At 38.3% G+C, this 22,100-nt stretch overlaps 1 protein-coding gene across 3 annotated transcripts in view; it reads left to right on the top strand.

Annotated features, from left to right (window-relative positions):
- Positions 1-22,100, top strand: part of KDM1A (lysine demethylase 1A) — a 62,380-nt gene that overhangs the window by 8,770 nt on the left and 31,510 nt on the right. For 2 of the 3 annotated variants that reach the window (XM_078073669.1, XM_078073667.1), the window contains exons 3-4: positions 15,781-15,840; positions 20,803-20,936. In XM_078073669.1, coding sequence (XP_077929795.1) covers positions 15,781-15,840; positions 20,803-20,936 — 194 coding nt within the window. The remainder of the gene's footprint in view (positions 1-15,780; positions 15,841-20,802; positions 20,937-22,100) is intronic. The other variant, XM_078073668.1, reaches the window with a different exon arrangement.

The raw sequence follows: 22,100 nt of genomic DNA, 5'->3' as shown, positions 1-22,100 counted from the left end.
TGGAGAAATAAACAATTCGAGAAAACATACAGAAAGCCAAATCTAAAGACCACACCCCTCAGATTTATCTGTGATTCAGAATTTGTAGATAGCATGGTTCAGAAATTATTCTGGTTAAATTATGCATTTACCACATGGTTAGATACTTTCTGATAAAACATTCAGAGTGGGGATCAGTTTTCAGAACAGTTTCCTGGTGAACAAATGTAAAAATATGAGGTCAAAAAGAAAACGCCCAAGTGGCCTTTCAAGTGGCCATTCAAAGGAATAGTAGAAGAAAAGACTATGAAGAGATTCTAAACTCAAAGTCTTCCTATGACAGTGGAAAGATTATTGGAGACTAAAGTATTGGTTTCAGAGCTTCAAACATCTTTGAAGAATTCTCACTAACATCCCCTCAGACTAAGTCCTACTGAGGATACCCAGACCACATAGGGGTACCTTCTGGTTTGGAGAGACCAAACAAAAGCAGAATCTTAATTAATTTTTCCTATCTTCTGGCCTTAATAGCATTTCATTAACTCTTCTTGATTTTGAATTTTTACTGAGTTTTTCTCCTTAAAATACTTTTTGTATCTTTAATAGCTCCAGGTCCATTTACCTCTCTAATTCTTTTAGTCCTGCATCTTTTTCTTTTTTTTTTTTAAGATTTTATTTATTTATTTGACAGACAGCAAAAGAGGGAACACAAGTGGGGGCAGCTGGAGAGGGAGAAGCAGGCTCCCCACTGAGCAGGGAGCCTGATGTGGGGCTCCATCCCAGCATGCTGGGATCATGACCTGAGCGGAAGGCAGACATCTAATGACTGAGCCACCCAGGCGCCCCATAGTCCTGCATCTTTTAAAAACAAAATGTCTGTTTCAGATCCCATCTGCTGTATCTTGCATGACTTGCATAGGTACCCAGATACAGACATATTTAATTTGAGAAGTTTTATCTTTTTAGTATTTTGGGGGGGAGAGGTTCTCCCCTGTGATGTTATATAAATCACCAGATGTTATTTATTTTTTTTTAAAGGATTATTACTGATGTATCACTTGAGAGAATTACAGGTCAGGTGTGAATTTAAATTCAGATTTACAACTTACCAGAGTCTGACCAAAACTCTCAAAAATTAAAATTTATAATTTCATTAATTATAATAAAGTATAATAAAAACATGGTTTGAGAACATTTAAACAAGAGGATTAGATTCTGGGTTCAGTTTATCTCAGGAATCCAGGGTTTTCTAAGAATGGTTTTCCTAAAACTCTTAAAATGACTTCTTGGGGGCGCCTGGGTGGCTCAGTCGGTTAAGCGACTGCCTTCGGCTCAGATCATGATCCTGGAGTCCTGGGATCCAGTCCCGCATCAGGCTCCCTGCTCAGCAGGGAGTCTGCTTCTCCCTCTGACCCTCCCCCCTCTCATGTGCTCTCTCTCTCGCTCTCATTCTCGCTCTCTCGAATAAATAAATAAAATCTTAAAAAAAAAAAAAACTATTAAAAAAAATGACTTCTTGGGCAATTATTGGCAGTGATCTGTTACCTCTGGGACTGTTGTGCCTGAGGCAAATGTAGCCTTCTCCATACCTCAAAACACCTCGTCTCTCTTTTTGTTGATTTTTTTTTTCTTTCTAGTCTTTTACATTTAGCTCTAATCCCTTCTTTCTGTCCTTGCCTCCAACTTCTCCCTTGATTCTCTATTCCTTTTTCTTCTGTATTCTTCTGTGATTCTTGCCTTTGTTTTCTTCTACCTTTGCTGTAGACTTACTAATGAATGAGATACATGGGGATAAGTCTTGATATGTCATAGTTCCAGAGGCTGCTGATTTCTTGGTTCAAGAGCTCTAAGTTTTCTTCAATAGATGATCTGATAGTTTTTTTTTTTTTAAAGATTTTATTTATTTATTTGACAGAGAGACAGCGAGAGAGGGAACACAAGCAGGGGGAGTGGGAGAGGGAGAAGCAGGCTTCCCGCTGAGCAAGGCGCCTGATGCGGGGCTCGATCCCAGGACCCTGGGATCATGACCTGAGCCGAAGGCAGACGCTTAACGACTGAGCCACCCAGGCGCCCCGTTCTGATAGTTTAGATGCTGCCTCACCCTCTTTTTGGTGTCTCCAGTGAACAACTGACTTAAGTATATACCAAGTTGATACACACTTTCTTTGTCCTGTGAGCATTTTATTTTATTTTTTAAAGATTTTATTTATTTATTTGACAGAGACACAGTGAGAGAGGGAACACAAGCAGGGGGAGAGGGAGAGGGAGAAGCAGGCTTCCCGCTGAGCAGGGAGCCCGATGTGGGGCTGGATCCCAGGACCCTGGGATCATGACCTGAGCAGAAGGCAGACGCTTAATGACTGAGCCACTCAGGCGCCCTCCTCTGAGCATTTTAAACCTGATGTTAATATTTTCTTTTTCATGAAAGAGGTTTTTTATTTTGTTTTTGTATGTTTGTTTTTCCATTAATGTCAGGCAGTGTTGCTACAAGAAGTAAATATCTTATTAAAGAGATTTAGGATTTGGGGAACTGTCTTTTTTTTTTTTTTTAAGATTTTATTTATTTATTTGACAGAAAGACCCAGAGAGAGAGCCCAAGTAGGCAGAGCGGCAGGCAGAGGGAGAGGGAGAAGCAGGCTTCCTGCTGAGCAGGGAGCCCGATGTGGCACTCGATCCCAGGACCCTGGGATCATGACCTGAGCCGAAGGCAGACGCTTAACCGACTGAGCCACCCAGGCACCCTGGGGAACTCTCTTTATGCTGTTATGCTGTAGTTTAATTTTTATCCAGTGGTTTAAATAAGTTATCTTAGTATTTTGGGGGAAAGTTAAAGTTGAAGTTTAGACTATCTTCAGTGCTCAGAGATGTGTTGATAACAGCCAAAACTTACAATATATTATTTGTGATTATGAAAATAAAGTTTTTTTCCTTTAAAACAACTTGAAATTTAAAAAAAGATTTCCAGGGTGAATTAGGGAAGTATTTTCCCCAGAAAAGTAGTGGCAACGTACTGGCCTATATAATTTAGAAACAGATTGGGCCCTAATAGTGAATCATAAAATATTGTCAAGTGAGTTTAAGTGTTTAAAAGCTGTCCAGGGTTTCCAAATCTCTTATCAGAACCAGCTCTTTCACTTGAGTTTTCATTCAAAAATTGAATAGAACCATTGTCATTTGGGTATCTTAAAGTCTTTGAGAGAAGACATGGGTCTCGTTCTTTACCAAATATTTTCATCTTAATCATTTTAGGTAATAATGAGAAAATAACTTATTCTTTTTTTTTTTTTTTTTAAAGATTTTATTTATTCATTTGAGACAAAGAGATACACAGAGAGAGAGCATGAGCAGGGGGAGAGCAGAGGGAGAGGGAGAAGCAGGCTCCCCGCTGAGCCAGGAGCCCGATGTGGGGCTCGATCCCAGGACCCTGGGATCATGACCTGAGCCGAAGGCAGACGCTTAACCATCTGAGCCACCCAGGCGCCCCTAACTTATTCTTTATATGAGTATAAAGATATAAAACCTTTTAAGTAAGGTTTGAATACATTTCATTTTTACCAACTATTAAGTTTGCTTAGAAAATTTTGCTTGGCTTTCCACAATGTTATTCTTAAGAATAAAATATTTTGTTAGCACAAGGTATTCCGAAGTCCATTGAGTCAGAAAATATCACTGGGGAAGATTCCTTTAGGAGAATTTTGAGGGGAGGCCAGAAAGGAAGGTTGGAGCCTTTGTTACCAGGCTAAGGAATTTGAACTCCGTATCTGGGAGGATCTGCCTGGGGTAGCACCAAGGTATTTTGTATTTTGAGCGAGAGGCATTGTACCAAAATACATTTTTTGGAAAAATCAATCTGATACGGTCTTTAAAAGTGAACTAAAGGAGTAAAGAGACTGGCTTGGAGAGATGATTTAGGTTGTTTTGATAATCAAGTTTAGTGAATTTTGGTCAATGGAAAAATGTTCTCGATATGAAAGTTGAATTTTTATGGTAACAAGATGTTTGGGTTTTTTTGTTTGTTTGGATTTATGTAATTGGGAAGAAATTCTGTTGTGGCTTAAAAATTATTTTTAGATTTGTCTGTTTTTGGTAATAACTGAATGTGGCCTGTAGTCCTGTGGTAGTCACATGAGTAAATAATTTTCATACTAAGTATTGCTGCTTATATTTAAAATTAAAATGATTTGTTTCCCTAAACGTTTCCATGTATTTTTACATTTATTGTACACTTCTGAATGTATTTGTTTTAACAAATGATGGGTTTATTTGGTTTCCTAGTATTCTATCAAGATAAAAGTGTTCTTAAAAGTCATGCCAACTGAACCTGAAAAGTCTTTGGAATTGAGTGGTTATTAGTAGTGTCACATACTAGTGGAGCATCTGTAAAATAGAGTAAAAATCTTGGTTGGACTTTACTGGTTTAGAATAATACCCCTGTTAAAGTAGCCTTCTGTTAGAGAATTGCTTTTTTTCCTTTCTTGGTTCACTTGTTACCCTGTGTGCCTTTGATTATTCCTCAAAGAGGTTTCACTATATTAATGGTTTGCTAGCACTTAGCTTTTTTATTTTCATACAAAAACATAATTTTTTTTCTCACTCCACTGGCTTTCAATAGTTGAACATTTTCAGAAAAATCTTAGTTTCTGAGTTTAAATTTTGTATTGCATAGCTGTTTAGGAACTCTGGTTTGGGAAGATATAATTCATTGGGGTTAGAAGTAGCTTAGTTGTGTAAAACTTAAGACTTACGGAAACTTGCTTTAAGATAATAAAATGAAATTTGAAATGGGCTATTAAGATGCCTTTCTCAAGATTTCTTCAAGTTAATGAATTTCTCAACAGATATCAGAAGTATGTTTAAAAAATACATACATACATATATATATAAAAGCATGTGCATGTGTCTGTGTACCATTTTTCTAGCCTCAGTGATGTGCTATTTACTGTAATGAAGCTCCATCAAATCATTGGTTAATTTTGTTAGATATGGTTAGCTGATTGATGACAGCTCTGTATTATAATCTATTTTATTGATTCTATTGAATGTAGGAAGAATCACTTCATCTTCTTGTTTATATTCTTTTAAGAATATATAAGAATTCTTATAAGAATGTAAACAAAGGGAAGTACCTATTCTCTGTTGTGCATGGTAATTATGGATGTGTGTATGTGGTATGTGTGTTTGAAAGAGATGTAGGCTGTTAAACGAATTACAGAAATCATTGATGTGAGAGATTGGTATGACAAAAAAAATGGTTTTAATAATTTTGGGGCCCTGTTCATGTAATAGTCATACTGTAGGTTGAAAGAATATTTTTGAAAATCACATGAGAGGAGATGCAACATGAATTAGTAAAAGTACTAAATTATAGAAAATATATAAAATGTGTGTGTATGGGTTGAAGAATTTAAAATGCAATGAAATTTGATCACACATACTATTATAGTGAAAATATGACAAAAGATTGATGACTAAATACTTTATGAATTGCTTATTCAGTATAGCAAAGATCTAAAAGGCAGAATCTTTTGGACTATTCTTTTTTTTTTTTTTTTTTTAAAGATTTTATTTATTTATTTGAGACAGAGAGAATGAGAGAGAGAGAGAGAGAGAGCACATGAGATGGGGGAGGGTCAGAGGGAGAAGCAGGCTCCCTGCCGAGCAGGGAGCCCGATGCGGGACTCGATCCAGGGACTCCAGGATCATGACCTGAGCCGAAGGCAGTCGCTTAACCAACTGAGCCACCCAGGCACCCCACTTTTGGACTATTCTTTAGAACTTAGTATAATAGAATTTGACCAGAGAAGAGTTGAAGATGGATTTCCTTCCTTTTTTTTTTTTTTTTTTTGAGATTTTATTTATTTATTTGACAGAGAGAGACACAGCGAGAGAGGGAACACAAGCAGGAGGAGTGGGAGAGGGAGAAGCAGGCCTCCCGCAGAGCAGGGAGCCCAGTGCGGGGCTCCATCCCAGGACCCTGGGATCATGACCTGAGTTGGAGGCAGATGCTTAATGACTGAGCCACCCAGGCACCCCTGGATTTCCTTACTTTAAAAGAAAAAAAAATCAGGGGTCCTAATATTTGTGTAATGGCCCTACATTTTTATAGTTCTTTGTTCTTAGGGCCCTGTGTGAGGCAGTCATACTGATGGTGGTCAGTAAAAGTCCTGGGTTTGGCAGCATGGATAGTTATGGTCAGAGTTCAGTGAATAATTCTGTTTATCGTGCCATAACTATTATCCCAGGCTTTTCTCTCTGATTTCTCTTGCCATGCCTTCAAGTACAGTCAGATAACAGGAATAGCTTTCAGATTTCATGAAAATGGATTCAGATTACCTCCACGGGGAGGATTATAGAATTCTGTTACACCCCCCATACGCAGCAGAAGACCCTCTTTTGTAGATTTACTAGAAGTTGCTAGAAATTCATTCCTAAGGGAGTTGTTTATAAACATTTTGGCCTGCTAGTGTCAAGTAAGTCCCTGAAATCATTTGAGTTCTCATTATATGAAGTATGGTGCATACATTTAGAAAGCAGACCTAGGATTAATTTTCTTGCCCCCCTCTTTTGTGTACAGTATTATTTCAGGGTTCTGATTTGGAACTGTGCCCCAGAATAATTTACTGGAGAGCTGAGTGTAAAAAGTCACAGGCTGAAAAGGTAATCTAGGTTAATTCAAAATTTTTATATTTTGATAGATAACTGAAAATTGGCCAAGATATATATCACTGTGCAATACATGGTCCCCACTCACAGGTAATTTGTGGCCTAGTATGAATTATAAATGCGTACATAAATCCCATAAGGTGAAATAACTCTTAAATATCACATTTTAGTATAAACATTTGGAGGGACTTAGGGGCAGAAAAAGAGTGGAAGGGAAGTAAGTCTTCCTAAAATCCTTGGCTAAGTGGAAGAATTTTTAAAAAAGTATGGAAGGGGGGGCGCCTGGGTGGCTCAGTCGTTAAGCATCTGCCTTTGGCTCAGGGCCCCACTGGGCTCTCTGCTTGGTGGGAAGCCTGCTTCTTCCTCTCCCACTCCCCCTGCTTGTGTTCCCTCTCTTGCTGTGTCTCTCTCTGTCAAATAAATAAATAAAATCTTTAAAAAAAAAAAGGTAGTATGGAAGAGATTTTTTTTTTCCTTTAAGATTTTACTTTTAAGCAATCTCTACACCCAACGTGGGGCTTGAACTCATAGCTTTGAGATGGAGAGTTGGATGCTCCACAGACTGAGCCAGGTGCCCTGGAAGGGAAATTAAAAAAAAAAAATGAAATAGAGACATTTTATACACAAAGTAAAATTGCCCCAAATTTAGCAGTTCCTCATTCACTTTATTCCACACGTTACTTGTAAAACTACAGTGCTTTGTTCTAGGTGTGGTGCTGGGTTCTGAGGGTTCAGAGCTGAAGACTAGGTCTTCCTGCAAAGAATTTATAGTCAGTCCACTTTAGGGTTACAGGTTTAATAATTGGCTACAATGAAGAAACAATACAGTAAAAGTGTATTCAAAGTATGGTGAGAATCCAGAAGTTGTTTTTAAATGTTTTTCCCAAAATTGGATTTTGGAAGTTTTACATTAAACATGAAGGAATTCAATTAAGCTTTTATGAAGTAAGTTAATCTCCTTGATTTTATTTATTTTTATTTTTTAAAAGATTTTATTTATTTATTTGACAGAGAGAGAGAGAGAGACAGTGAGAGAGGGAACATAAGGGGGGGAGGGAGAAGCAGCCCCCAACGTGGGGCTCGATCCCAGGACCCTGGGATCATGACCTGAGCCGAAGGCAGACGCCTAACGACTGAGCCATGCAGGCACCCCTAATCTCCTTGATTTTAAACTGTTTAGTGCTTTTGGCTGATAACCATTGAATCAAATGCTACCAGTTTTATATTCTGTCTTTGACAGATTGAGCTGCGTTTCTTAATGATTCCATTTCACTGTTTTGTTTTTTATTAAGACAAAATGGTAATTTGGTTAGCTGAGCAACTTTATTAGTATAATTTCCTTGAATTCTTTTTGCTTACCATCCTTTATTTGGTGTGGTCATGGTATAATAGGAGAATAGGATACTTGGTCTATGAGGATTTTCTCATCTGCAAAATGGAGCTTGGTATGGGGATCAAATGAGAAAATATGAATTCCATCTTCATGTACAAACATCTTGTATTTATTAAACAGTTGAAACTAGGAATAGGGTGGATTGATGTTTTTGGGAAAAAATGAGGGTACGTTGACATATATACTCTATCACTTTTGGGAACTGTAAAGTATTTGTGGTAACCTGTTTTCAGTAACATGTCACTTGCAAAATAGATCACTTAAGCTTTTGTATGTTAAATCATAGGAGGAATGGCAAATCTTGGTACTTTTCTGATACAGATTCTCTCTCCTTAGAATAACCTAATCAAAATCCATGTATCACCTATTGAGATATAACAAATGTTAACATTTTTGCAGTATTTGCTAATCACAGAAGTCTTAAACATTCGTAGAGTTGTGTTTTTGCTTTTGTTGTTTTTTTGCATCTTCTGATACGTGAAGATAGAAGAACACATATGATTAATTAATGCCTAAGAAGTTGTATATTCCTTGTAGCAGTGTAGACTCAAATCATATTGAGGATGGAAGGAGCCTCTGATCATGATCTGAGAAGATGTAGATAGCCAGCATTCTGAGAAACTTACTTGAGCAGGAAAAAGGGATTCTCTTGTTGAAATTCTTTCATGGTTATCAGTTATGAAAAGTTATTATGGTTCTTTTAATAGGTCCAGGGTAAACTTCAGTATTGGCCTTTTTAGAAACAGGTGAGGGGTGCCTGCCTGGCTCAGTCAGAAGAGCATGTGACTCTTGATCTTGGAGTTGTGAATTTGAGCCCCACATTGGGTGTAGAGATTACATACATACGTAAACAAACTAATTTTAAAAAAAAGGTAAACTAGAAAAGTTTGTTGTTAATTACTCAAACTCACCTTAAGCTTGGTAGTTAAGCAGTATAACAGCATATAATTTGTAGACTTTCTCTGGAACATTTTGAAAAGTGAACTACAAACCAAGATTTTACAACAAAATAGGTAAGGAAAATCCCTACTATGGAATGTGGAAGGAAATAGCATGTTAAAAAGTTAATTCTTTTTTTTTTTTCTTTAAGATTTTATTTATTTATTTGACAGAGACACAGCGAGAGAGGGAACACAAGCAGGGGGAGAGGGAGAAGCAGGCTTCCTGCTGAGCAGGGACCCTGGGATCATGACCTGAGCTGAAGGCAGATGCTTAACGACTGAGCCACCCAGGTGTCCCTAAAAAGTTAATTCTTCCCATTGGCTCCTAAAAGCTTTGTTTTCCTCTTTAGCTTATAGGGCTTTTACTTTGTGTGGGATTTCTGCTACCAAGTTTCTCACTTCTGCTCCACTGTTACCTTCAGGTGCAAATCAGTCGTCCTACTGCTCCTTCTGGGGCAAAGTGAGAAAATTCTAGGCGGGGTCCCTACCTCAAGCAGCACCATTTTCCTGCGTTCTAGGCCTTATTGACAGTAGCCCTAAGATTGCTATTCTAGTTGGAATCCACAGGTCTCATTCATTCTGGATAATTTTGTTGGAGAGTACTGATCAATGTTAGCTGTGTTAAAATGCCTCTGATGTGCTTCAAAGGAATGCCTGAGACTTTTCCTTCAGGTTAGTTTTATATACCTCTGTGAGCCCAATTCATTTCTTGGAACTGCTGTAGATCATTTATTCTTCTGTTCAGAATCATAGTCAAAAAGTTAGGAAGGAGATACATCAAGAGCAGTATACTTGAGGATGTTTTTAATTTTTTTTTTAAAGATTTTATTTATTTTTATTTTTTATTTTTTATTTTTTTTAAAGATTTTATGTATTTGACAGAGAGAGACACAGCGAGAGAGGGAACACAAGCAGGGTGAGTGGGAGAGGGAGGAGCACGCTTCCTGCTGAGCAGGGAGCCCGATGCGGGGCTTGATCCCAGGACCCTGGGATCATGACCTGAGCCGAAGGCAGACGCTTAACGACTGAGCCACCTAGGCGCCCCAAGATTTTATTTATTTGACAGAGAGACAGCGAGAGAGGGAACACAAGCAGGGGGAGTGGGAGAGGGAGAAGCAGGCTTCCCGCTGAGCAGGGAGCCTGATGCGGGGCTCATCCCAGGACCCTGAGATCATGACCTGAGCTGAAGGCAGATGCTTAACGACTGAGCCACCCAGGTGCCCCATGAGGATGTTTTTGAAGCCACCTTTCACTGCAGAGAGGACTGGAAGGCAGCACAAAGTGGTGATAGTCACCAATAACTCACTACCTTTTAATTATTTTAACTTTTTCTTGTCATTTGTCTACGTTGACCAATTCCTCTTTGAAACTGTGACTTTTCTTATGAGATTAGTCCTACATTTACAACTGCTTCAAACTCTGAGCCTATTATTATTATTATTATTTGTCAGAGAGAGAGATAGAGCGAGAACACAAGCAGGGGGAGCAGCATGCCAGGGAGAAGCAGAGTCCCTGCTGAGCAAGGAGCCTGATGCAGGACTCAATCCTAGGACCCTGGGATCATGACCTGAGCTGAAGGCAGACAAGGGACTGAGCCACCCAGGCGTCCTTCTCTGAGCGTATTACTATCTCCATGTTTTGTTGGTTTTTTTTTAAATATTTTATTTATTTGACAGAGAGAGACACAGCGAGAGAGGGAACACAAGCAGGGGGAGTGGGAGAGGGAGAAGCAGGCTTCCCGCCGAGCAGGGAGCCCGATGTGGGGCTCGATCCCAGGACTCTGGGATCATGACCTGAGCCGAAGGCAGACGCTTAACGACTGAGCCACCCAGGCGCCCCTCTTTTTTTTTTTTTTTTTTAAGATTTTATTTATTTATTTGACAGAGAGAGACACAGCAAGAGAGGGAACACAAGTGGGAGTGGGAGAAGGAGAAGCAGGCTTCCCACGGAGCAGGGAGCCCGATGTGGGGCTCGATCCCAGGACCCTGGGATCATGACCTGAGCCAAAGGCAGACGCCTAACGACTGAGCCACCCAGGCGCCCCTCTCCATGTTATTTTAAAGTTTTGGCCCCATTCTAACTTTGGAGTTGTAGTCTTTTTTTTTTTTTTTTAAGATCTATTATTTGGCGGGGGAGGGGGGGCGTGGTTGGGCGGAGAAGAGGGAGAGAATCCTCTGAGCCTTGAGCCTGACATGAGGCTTGATATCAGAACATTGAGACCATGACCTGAGCCAAAATCAAGAGTCAGCGGCTTAACCAACTGCGCCACCCAGGTGCCCCTGGAGTTCTAGTCTTTAATTACTTTAAAGACTAATTAAGTAGAGTATTTCCATTTAATTTAATTTACCTGAATTTTCCCTAAATTTCCCATTTTGTCCATTGCATTAGCATTCTTGAACTTTTATTTTTTTTATTTTTTAAGATTTTATTTATCAGAGAGAGAGAGACAGAGGCAGGCAGAGGGAGAAGCAGGCTCCTCACTCAGCAAGGAGCCCGATGTGGGACTCGATCCCAGGACCCCGGGATCATGACCCGAGCTGAAGGCAGACGCTTAACCGACTGAGCCACCCAGGCGTCCCACCATTCTTGAACTTTTAAAACCTTGGAGTCTTCTTGACTGTCCCTTACCCTTTTGATCAAGTCTGTTTTAAAGTCCTGTATCTTCCTGTGAACAGCTTCTTTGACTTGTTATGCCTTATCTATTTTCATTGTTACCTTTTTATTCTAGTGAATTTTACTTCATATCTAAATTATTTAAGTAGCCTTTCAGTTATATCTCATTTATCTAGGTCACCTTTTCTCTGTGCTCCATCTGGTACAAAGTGACCAGATTAGATTAATTAAAGTATCACTTGTTTTGCTGCTTTCCTATGACAGATCATACAGTTCTGCCCCATCACTATTAAGATCAAGTTTAGATTTTGGCGCTGAAAGTGGCCCATTTGACCTATCCTGCTCTCCCACATCTGCAAGTACTGTGTGGTTCTCTGTACGTTCCATGTCTGTGCTTTTCTCCTTGCTTTTATAAGTGTTCTGGATCATGCTGGTGGTTGGACTGCCAAATCTCTGGATTTGTTCAGAAGAGCTTTCCTGATTCCTCAAGTCTGTGTTAGCTTCTTGTTTCCCTAAAAAATAATATTTTTCATCTTTCCCCAATTGATTATAAGCCCTTTGAAAATAGGTACGTAATGTGTTCAACTTTCTACTTGTGCTTGGAAGTTTTAGAATAGGTAAACATTGAATTAGTGATATTATTTAAAATATAAGCTAAACCGAAGTGTTAATAGAGGGAAACTTACTTGTTCAAAGATGATTTAAACTTTTAAGTTTTTTCTTTTCCTCTGCTAATTTGTCAGGTCTAATTGAAACCAATAGCTTGTCAGTCACTTTTATTCTATAAATTTGGTACAGTTTTTATTAAATTTTGTTAAGTTGATTTTCTGTTTAAAAATCATTGCTTCCCAGCAGACTTAGAAGTTTCTCAAATTGGTTACAAAAGTTATCAATTTGAATGTGATTTCAACAAACTAAAATCAAAATGTGAATCTGCTGGTATGTTCCTGGGAACAACACATCAGTGATCCTGCCCTCCATGCTTGTCAGATAAAAATATTTGAAAGACATCATAGATTTCCTTTTAAGTTGTTGGAAGAGTGATCTCTTGAGAATTTGAATCAAGATGAGAAAGCATCCAGTAGTGTGACTGTAACTAAAATACTTCACTGTTCTTCAAGAATAATCTAACAGGTCTGTGGAGGGTTTATTAGAGGGCAGCTGAAAGGCTGCTATGTAAGATAAGCCAAAGATTTTATTTTCAACTTGTAGAAGATACGCACAAATACAGGTACTAAGGGTCTCTACTTCAAACTCGAGGAGTGTGTGTGTGTGTGTGTGTGTGTGTGTGTGTGTGTGTGTGTGTGGTGGGAATAAAAACAAAAGGTCTCCTGCACAGTGATGCCAAAATCAAGGTGATATGAAAAGGTTGTTTTTGTATATTTTCATTTTCTATCTTGAATTTGAGCTCCTGGAGGGTAACAGCTATACTTGCCCGCTGTTCCATGTCCTTGTGCCACTGGTAGAAGCAGAGTCCTAGGCCAGAAGGACCCAAAGAACAAGTGAATATGGCGTTTTATATGTTCTAATCAGAGGCAATCCTTGATGGAAAGTTAGCTGCAAACATTTGTATGTGTGTTGTTTTTAAGAAAATGATGGAAGAATTGGTCTAGAAGAATATCACTAATAAAGATGATGCTGTTACCTGTCTTTGGAGAAGTAGGCACCCTCCAAATACTCATGAGTGTGTTACAATTAGAGAGAAAGGAGGAACCTCATCTCTAAACGTTCATCAAGTTAAGAGACCCATTGTTCTTTTACTTAATTTTAAGCACTTCTTGTTTTGTTTCTCATCATTTCTTACATGATTATATCACCTATTTGGTTTTTCCTATTTCTCTGCTTATGCAGTACTTTGGAGTTTCATTTCTATTTTGATTTTCTGCTATTAAGAGGGATCTCTTTAAAGGGGTAGGCAAGGTATTGAATATTTTTCATATTACTCCTACATATTTTTATCAAAGAACAGCATGTGAGTTTTGTTCCTTTTTTCAAAAGCAGAAGACAAAAAAGACCTCTCTACCTTGTTGTAAAAGAGCAACCTTGTTAAGCTTTTGAGCACAGAAATCAGGCTTAAGAAATCCATATTTCTATGGATTTCTTGGTCTAAAGACCATGACAGAAAACAGCCAAGAGCTGCCTGTAGGTTAAAATAAATTAATTTAGCATACTGTCTGACATATAGTGGGAGAAAGCAAATGATAGAAATAGGAAGGATAAAATAATTCAGGACTTAATGGTTAGCTTGAAAGTGGTTTTTGTTTTTATTTTTAGAAGTGGTGAGATGCCTTCGTGACAGGAGACTGTAGCTTTCATTCTTTGCCAACCGGGGTACATAATTTGAGAGAGTCAGCAGCTATATTTTTCCTAGTGCTTAAATGTTATTCTTGGAAACTGTATTTATTTCATTGTTCTGAGCCCTTCCTCCTCCCCCCCTCAATAAAGATTTTGAGAGCGAGGGAGAGAGCGAGAGAGAGCACGAGCAGGGGGGCGGGGCAGTGGGAGAGGGAGAAGCAGACTCCCCAAGAGCAGGGAGCCAGATGTAGGACTCGATCCCAGGACCCTGGAATCATGACCTGAGCCGAAGGCAGTCGCTTAACCGACTGAGCCACCCAGGCACCCCTTATTTAAACTTTAAAAGTAAAATTTAAAAGTAGGGCCTGCATTTTCAAGATGCTTACAGACTGGATTTTGTAAGGAGTCATCTATTCATAATTAATGCCCTTTTCCAAAGGCTGTTAACAACAAATCATATATCTTGAGCCTCGTCTGAAAGCCATACCCTTCTAAAACCTCAAGGGCCCTTCAGACAAGAGCATAGTGAAATAATTTTAGAATGAGATTCTGTCCTAGCCTCAGAACATATAGCTTCTAGTAACACATTCTAATGTCAAAAATCATTTCTATCTAAACACCTTCAAATACATGAGGATAGAGATGTCATTTTCACTTTCCTGCTCCTTTTTTTTTTTTTTTCAAAGATTTTATGTATTTATTTGACAGAGACACAGCGAGAGAGGGATCACAAGCAGGGGGAGAGGGAGAGGGAGAAGCAGGCTTCCCGCCGAGCAGGGAGCCCGATGCGGGGCTCAATCCCAGGACCCTGGAACCATGACCTGAGCCGAAGGCAGACGCTTAACGACTGAGCCACCCAGGCGCCCCTCCTGCTCCTTTTTAATTCAAATAATGGTTAATCAGTCTGCTTTCTCATTGAGATTCTTTTAATCAATTAAAAGCTTGTCTAGTTTTAGATCATTGCAGAGTGTTTTCATCTTTCAAAGATCATGCTATAGTTTTCTCATAGTGTACCAGGTAGCTAGAAGCTTAAGAAGATCATAGCATCTGTCTTGGTGATAGATTTTGGAAGAATCTGGAAGATGATCTGTTCTGACTTTGTCGGATTGAACTTTCAAGCTTTGATACTTTTCTTGAAGTTATTTCTACGTATTAGTCAATGAGGAAAATCTCTTAGCTGGCTTATTGTGTAGCTTGAGGTAGAAGCTCCCCCATATCTTGCCTTCCCCCGGCCCCCACTGTGTGTGTCTATCTACATTACTTGGCATATGACTGCAGGGTGTCTTGTGGTGTGTTTGAAAGTTTTACTAAGGAAGCACTGGCGTATTCAGATCTAGTGCTGTCTAGCATGCATAGTAAATGAAATTTGTTTTGGAGCTGAATCTTTACAGTCCCTGCTTTGAAGTCAAAGGGAATATTTTTCATTACAACTATGTCTTTTGCTTGTTGTTTAAGTATATTCTTTGTGGATAGAAAGGTAGAGATAAAGGGAGATTGAGCAGATGCTGAATTGTTGCAGCTCTAGACCCTACGGCACATGTGACACCTAACTCTGAGTCTAGCAACAAGTAGTAAAAGATGTCTGGAATTCGTTTTTCCCCCCAATCAACCTTGACTTAAGTAAGACTGACAGCAAGGATTTAGTGATTAGAAATACTATATGTACTTCGTTCTGCTACCTTTCAACAAGAATCAGTGTGTAAAGTTTAAATTTTCTGACCAGAATTTGGAAGACTATGATGTGATTCCCTGGGCCTGATTCGAGAAGAAGGAGCTCTCTGAATATGGGTTTATTAGTTGGTGAATTTGTGAGTCGCCAACTATTAGGCCTTTATGTCCAGATATTATCTTAATTTATGGAGTAAGGTCCCTGAGTTCTCCTCTTTCCTTCCACAGGGCAAGCAGGAGGACTTCAAGACGACAGTTCTGGAGGGTATGGAGACGGCCAAGCATCAGGTGAGGGTGGCATTAGATGCTTGCCACTTAGTAGCAAGAGCCGCCAAGTCAGGGATTGATGCTTGCAAGTGTTTTTGGCTATGGTATCCACATTTTAGCCAGAAGCGCAGGGGAAATATAACCCTCAGGACAGCGTAGTAGAATAGGAGAGAGTGTAGCCAGAACAAAGGCAAGCAAAACCTTTTGAAGTCCTCAGGCCGATCTCAGCCCTCCGCTCTTCATGTTTTTGAGGAGATGGCGGGTCCTTTTCTTCCCGGCAGCTTTTATAGTAACAGTAAACATGATATAAAACATAGATTTAGGAATCATGGGACCTTTAAAAAGAAATATAGTTATATACACAGAGAGGAGAAGCCATAGGCCAAAAGCCTTCCCAAAAAAAAGGGGGGGGGTACAGAAAGGCCTTCTAGGACTAGTCAGAGGAATTATGCAGGCAAGGGACTCTTCAGAGGTGGTTGTTAGATAGTGTTGGGTACAATTTTTTAATTAACATTACATGGTTAATTATTTGTAGTTTAAACATTTTGTCACGTGAAAATTAATCATTTTTTAAAAGTCTATTCGAAATGCTCTTTCTTTTCAGATCGAACTATGATATTTTTACTTCTAGGAAAAAGTAAAGGGTTAAATGATTTATAGGGCCCATCTAGAGCTATTCAAGTTTGTTCCAGGAATTCAAAGTAGTATGTCTGGATTTCATCCTTTGCCCTGGATGTTTTTGTGTGGTTCAGTGCTCAAAGCTGACTGATACATATATTTTGATAGAACTGGAATAGGTATTACTTCACTTTGGAGTTTGTCACTTTTCAACTGTTAAGTCTACTTTAAAATTATTTCTCTTTTGCAGTTGTGTACAGCAGGTCCAGGAAATATTTGTATTTTACTCTTGGGTCAAAGTTCACTGTTAATGCAGAAATTAGTATATAGGTGATCCAGAATGTTAGAAGGAAACATGCTTAAATGCTATCCCAAGCATTGGAGGTTGATAATCAGTACATGGTTATCTTAGAGGAGTTAAAATCCTCGTTCAGAGTCTCTGTGGCAGATAAACCTTCAAGAATGCTGTTCATCAAATGATGCACAATTGGATCTTCCATGGAACTGTTGAGGATCAGGGATAGCCTTTAGAGCTTTAATCTTGAAGAAATAAATTGAGTTTTCTTGTTGCTTTTTGTTTTAACGTGGATAAATTGACTCTTTTGCTTTAGTAAACAATATATTGTATTGCTGAAAGTAAAAACAGACTTTCATATAAAACTGTGGTGCTTCTGACTTACTGTTTAGTAGAACATGAGGTGGTTTTTTTTTGTTTTTTTTTTTAAGTGTTTCCAAGAATGGTGGGGACTATTCTGAACCCTTCAAGGTCTCTCTTCAGATCTTCGCCATGTTCAGAAGCGTGCATTTGTGAGATGATCAGTTAGATCGCTTGTAAGCGATCAACATTCTGTTTTTAATAAAGCCAAATGACCCTCATAAGTATCTTGGGACCAGGATCATATCTTGACTTTTATAAATCCACATCAAGTTGATGTATTCATCCTACATCTTAAAAATTAGAAGGGAACTTAAGGTCATTTTCTCCAGCTTCCTGCCGTTGAACAGATAATATTGTATCCACCCCTGTTTTATGGATTAGGACCTGAAATACAGTTAAATGATATGACCGAGGATACACCAAAGGTTGGAGGAGTGGAACCCAGAGGTCTTCTTTCTTATGCATAGACTAGTCCTTATACCCTCCCCTCCCTCATAGAATCATTTAAAGTGTATGTTTACCCTAAAAATAAAAGATGTAAAGCATAAGAAATCATGATTCTCTTTTTTTCTTTTTCTCTCCTTTCCCTCTGTTCCTTATTCTTCTTGTCTTTAGATTATTATAGGACTGGATATGGTGCATCTGTAATTTACTAATTTTAAGTAGTCTTTTATATGTAGATTCTTGTCAGGCTTTTATTTTCACTCTTCAACTAGAAAACTAGTCATTCTAGTTATTTTGTCTACTTCATGAAAAAAAAAAAGCAAGTAACTTTCATGGAGGCCTCCTTTCTGTTATTTTTTATATCTCTGTTACCTCACTCTACTCAATGCTACCTATATCATCAGAATCAGGGAGGAAGTCGTTTCATGGAATAGAAGATTTATATCCTCACCTTCCCCTGCCCCTTCTCTGTGTGTCTAGTCTATCAAAAAAGGTCTTTATCGTCCCTTCAGTATTTTACGACTTTTACTGTGTTTTCAGAGAAACTGTGAGCCAGTCAGACCATTAGAAAGGGCATTTCTGCTTTAGCATGACTGCATTTTGAAAGGTGATGCTGGAATTTCCTGTGTGAAGTGTGGGAAAAAGGAATTGAACTGAGGGGGCAAGATAGATATATAGGCAGCCTTGGGGCTTTTAAAAAATTAAGGTTGCATCTTTGAAACATTCTCAATTTCCAGAATACCAGACTTTGTTAAGTGCACACAAACGCCAAGTATAAACTACTTTTGAATGAAATGTACTACTAGTAACTACTAGTACTTCCTTTTAATAAGGATATTATTAAAGTCAATTGTATTCTTTAAGGTTTTTCCCTCTGAAGGAGATACTTCGGAGTCATATTGTCCAGAACGGTCTATTAGTTCATTTTGGAAATATCCTATTAAAAGAGTGCTTTGATTTAGCTTCTGAATAGCGTGGGTTCCAACTTAAAATTTTTTGTTTCTTTGATAAAAGGTTAGATTTTTTTTCTTACACAGTTTTCATCTTTATATTGATAATGGTCTTCCTTCCTTGAAATAAGTCTTCAAACCTAAAAATCAAAAGGAATAAAATAATTATTGAGTTTTTAGAAGCTTTTTCATTTTTAAAAATTGACACGTATTTAAGAATAACTAGGTGTTTTCAGATGTTTTGTAGAAGATAGAGATGGAGAAGATTATTGTTCCACACATACATTAGTGTCACAATTTTTGGCTTCTTTAATTCCTTTTGTTAATCATTTGTTGTTTGATTTAAAGATACTTTTAAAACTGCCACATGACTTAATGTAAATAATATTTAATTGTTACATAGTCTCAAGATTCCCAGTTAGCCAACTAATTTAGAGTAGTTTTTGATAATAAGAGCACTTAGAATGAGGAGCCAAATGTAATATAAAATTTAGTGTTTTTCCCTACGTGGTTTTTTTGACTGTTGTTGACGGTAGTATTTTGCAGGGGGATTGATGTTCCGTGATGACTTAATAAGCATGTAGAAGGTAGAGCTAAGAAAACTACCCGTTTGGGGGAGGGAGGAGTACAGTTTATAGAGTTCATTGGTTTTCATGTCAGTAGTATACACTTATGCAGGTAACCTATTTTAAGTGATCTTTGTTCTGAGTACTTGGGATTATTGTGTAGATAATGCTCATTATAATGTGTCATGTTATTGTTCTTGGTTTTATTTTTTGTTTATTTGATTGCGGGTAAGGGGCTAGGGACATCAAAGCTATGTGTAGTTTTAGAAAATTTCACATTACTGAAATAACCTATACCCCTGTTGCCAGCATTTCTTCTCTCCTTGCCTTAATTTCATGTTCCACTCTCAACAATTTGGCTCTTACTGATTATTTTTTTCCTTAGGGAATAATTAACTGTCCTGACAGTCTTTAAGTTGAGATTCACTAAATGAGAGAATTGTTGATTTGATTTGGTAATGTGAGTATAGTACATGTGCCCTCATTATCTACTGTGAGTGGATAGATTTTTTTCCTTCTCTCCCAAGAATATTGTTTAATGTGCTGTTCATATTAGCATTAGGCATTTTTGCTTGACCTCTTGTTAACCATTTTTGTCCGAGTTACTGTTTATAAATGTCTTTGTGGAGACAGCACTTTAATAACTTAGCTATCATTTTCTAAGTTATATTTATACGTGCTTTGTTCTTTTTATTTTCTTAATCTTACCCTGCCTTTCCTTTAATTTTGTTTCCATTATCGGTGTTTCTAACTTCTTGTTTTATGTGCTTTAAATGATTAAATGTGGATATCAGTGGGTGCATATTTCATTACTTATATATAATTCAGTGGTATTGAATTTTGAACTCTTTATGTCTTGATATTTTAATAAGCTGGTGGTTAAATACCTTTTATAGGGTGATCTTAGAAATACAGGTAGAATACATGTAAATGTGTTTCTAAGGACATCTTATAAAGATGTACTTAACTATCAGCTTATAAAAATAATCAATTTAATACCCAGTTTTAAAAGTTTCAGAATAATATACATTTTACTTGTACAGAGAATATGTATACATTGTATTTATATGTAGTGTGTAGAATATGCAGTAACACACTTGTGTAGTGTAGTAAAGTGTCTCTAATGTTTTTGCTGGGAAAGGTAAATTCCTTGCTTTCTTCTGTCCTCATTGTAGTCCGTCTAACTTATCTCACTGCCAGCACTGCACTATGGGAACTAATGGGTGGTACCATTGACCAGATAATCATACATTTCTTACTGTTGGTTATTAAAACTTAAAGTCCTCTCATGTTCCCTGCTCTAATCTTAAAAGAAGGCATGTGGTTGTTTTTCACTCTAGTCTCTTTTGCTTTCCTTTTAGTGTATTTTCCTTTATTCTGGTTCCTTAGTTTTAAGATTTCGGGAACACTATCAGTGATGCTAATTTTAATTAGAGTATCTTCCAGGATTATAAAGCTGTTTTGTGGATGAAGAAAGTATGCTGCATGCTTTATGTTTTCAGAGGTACATTGTTTCACTCATTAGTAAAATGTAATTTTTGGAATATTGCGCTCAAAAGAGTAAGTAAATTCTAAAGATGTGTCATCTTTTGAGCAAAATAAAAGATTTTTATTTTAAAGGAGGTGAGATCAGTCTGTGAATGAGGCAGAGCTTTACAGAGGTTCTTCAGGCAAAAAAGGAGTTTCACTATCCCTGGTTTTGTATTCACTTGCACTTTTCCCAGAAGTCCTTTGCTTTCTTTGCTAGGTGTGGAGGGTGCAGCTTTCCAGAGTAGACTTCCTCATGACCGGATGACTTCTCAAGAAGCAGCCTGTTTTCCAGATATCATCAGTGGACCGCAACAGACCCAGAAGGTTTTTCTGTTCATTAGAAACCGCACAGTAAGTTTCCATGTCAGCTTTTTTTCTGTTTGGATTACTAAAAAGCACATATTACTTTTATGGAAAATATGGGAAAAAAGAGAGGGAAGAATTACAGAATTATCTATAACATGTACCATTACCCAGAGGTAACCATTGTTAAAAATTAGTTTTTTCCCTTCAGTTATTTTTTAATTTTTTTTTTAATTTTTTTTTAAGATTTTATTTATTTATTTTGATAGAATGAGAGAGAGAGTACATGAGAGGGGGGAGGGTCAGAGGGAGAAGCAGACTCCCCGCCCAGCAGGGAGCCCGATGGCGGGACTCGATCCCGGAACTCCAGGATCATGACCTGAGCCGAAGGCAGTCGCCCAACCAACTGAGCAACCGAGGCGCCCTCCCTTCAGTTATTTTTTTAAATGTATATTTAGTTTTTGTTTTTAAAAAATTGAAATGCTATTTCCATACATTCTTTGGATCCTTTTCATTCTTTATAACCTTGTAAACACAAAGAATCTTCATTTAAACTTTTAATTTTTTTTTAAAAGACTTTATTTATTTATTTGACAGACACACAGTGAGAGAGGGAACACAAGCAGGGGGAGTGGGAGTGGGAGAAGCAGACTTCCTGCGGAGCAGGGAGCCCGATGCGGGGCTCGATCCCAGGACCCTGGGATCATGACCTGAGCCGAAGGCAGATGCTTGATGACTGAGGCACCCAGGCACCCCATAAACTTTTAATTTTTTATTTTAAGTAAACCAGGCCACATGTTTGGCTCAAACTCACAACCCTGAGATCAAGAGTTGCATGCTCTACTGACTGAGCTAGCCAGGTGCCCCGAAACTTTTTTTTTTTTTAAAGGAGGGCAAGGACAGAGGGAGGAGGAGAGAGAGAATCTTAAGCAGGCTCCACACCCAGCACAGAGCCAGATGCAGGGCTCAGTCTTAAAACCCTGAGATCATGACCTGAGCTGAAATCAAGAGTCAGAAGCTTAACTGACTGAGCCACCCAGGGACCTCCCCTGTCCCCCCTCCCCCCTTTTTTTTAAGATTTAATTATTCTGGAGAGAGAGCATGAACTAGGGGAGGAGCAGAGGAGAGGGAGGGGGAAAGAATGTTAAGCACACTCTGTACTGAGCCCATCGTGGGACTCAATCCCATGACCCTGAGATCATGACCTGAGCC

Source organism: Halichoerus grypus, chromosome 5 (genome assembly GCF_964656455.1).
Source record: "Halichoerus grypus chromosome 5, mHalGry1.hap1.1, whole genome shotgun sequence".
Taxonomy (NCBI): domain Eukaryota; kingdom Metazoa; phylum Chordata; class Mammalia; order Carnivora; family Phocidae; genus Halichoerus; species Halichoerus grypus.
This window is presented reverse-complemented; position numbering and strand designations above follow the sequence as displayed.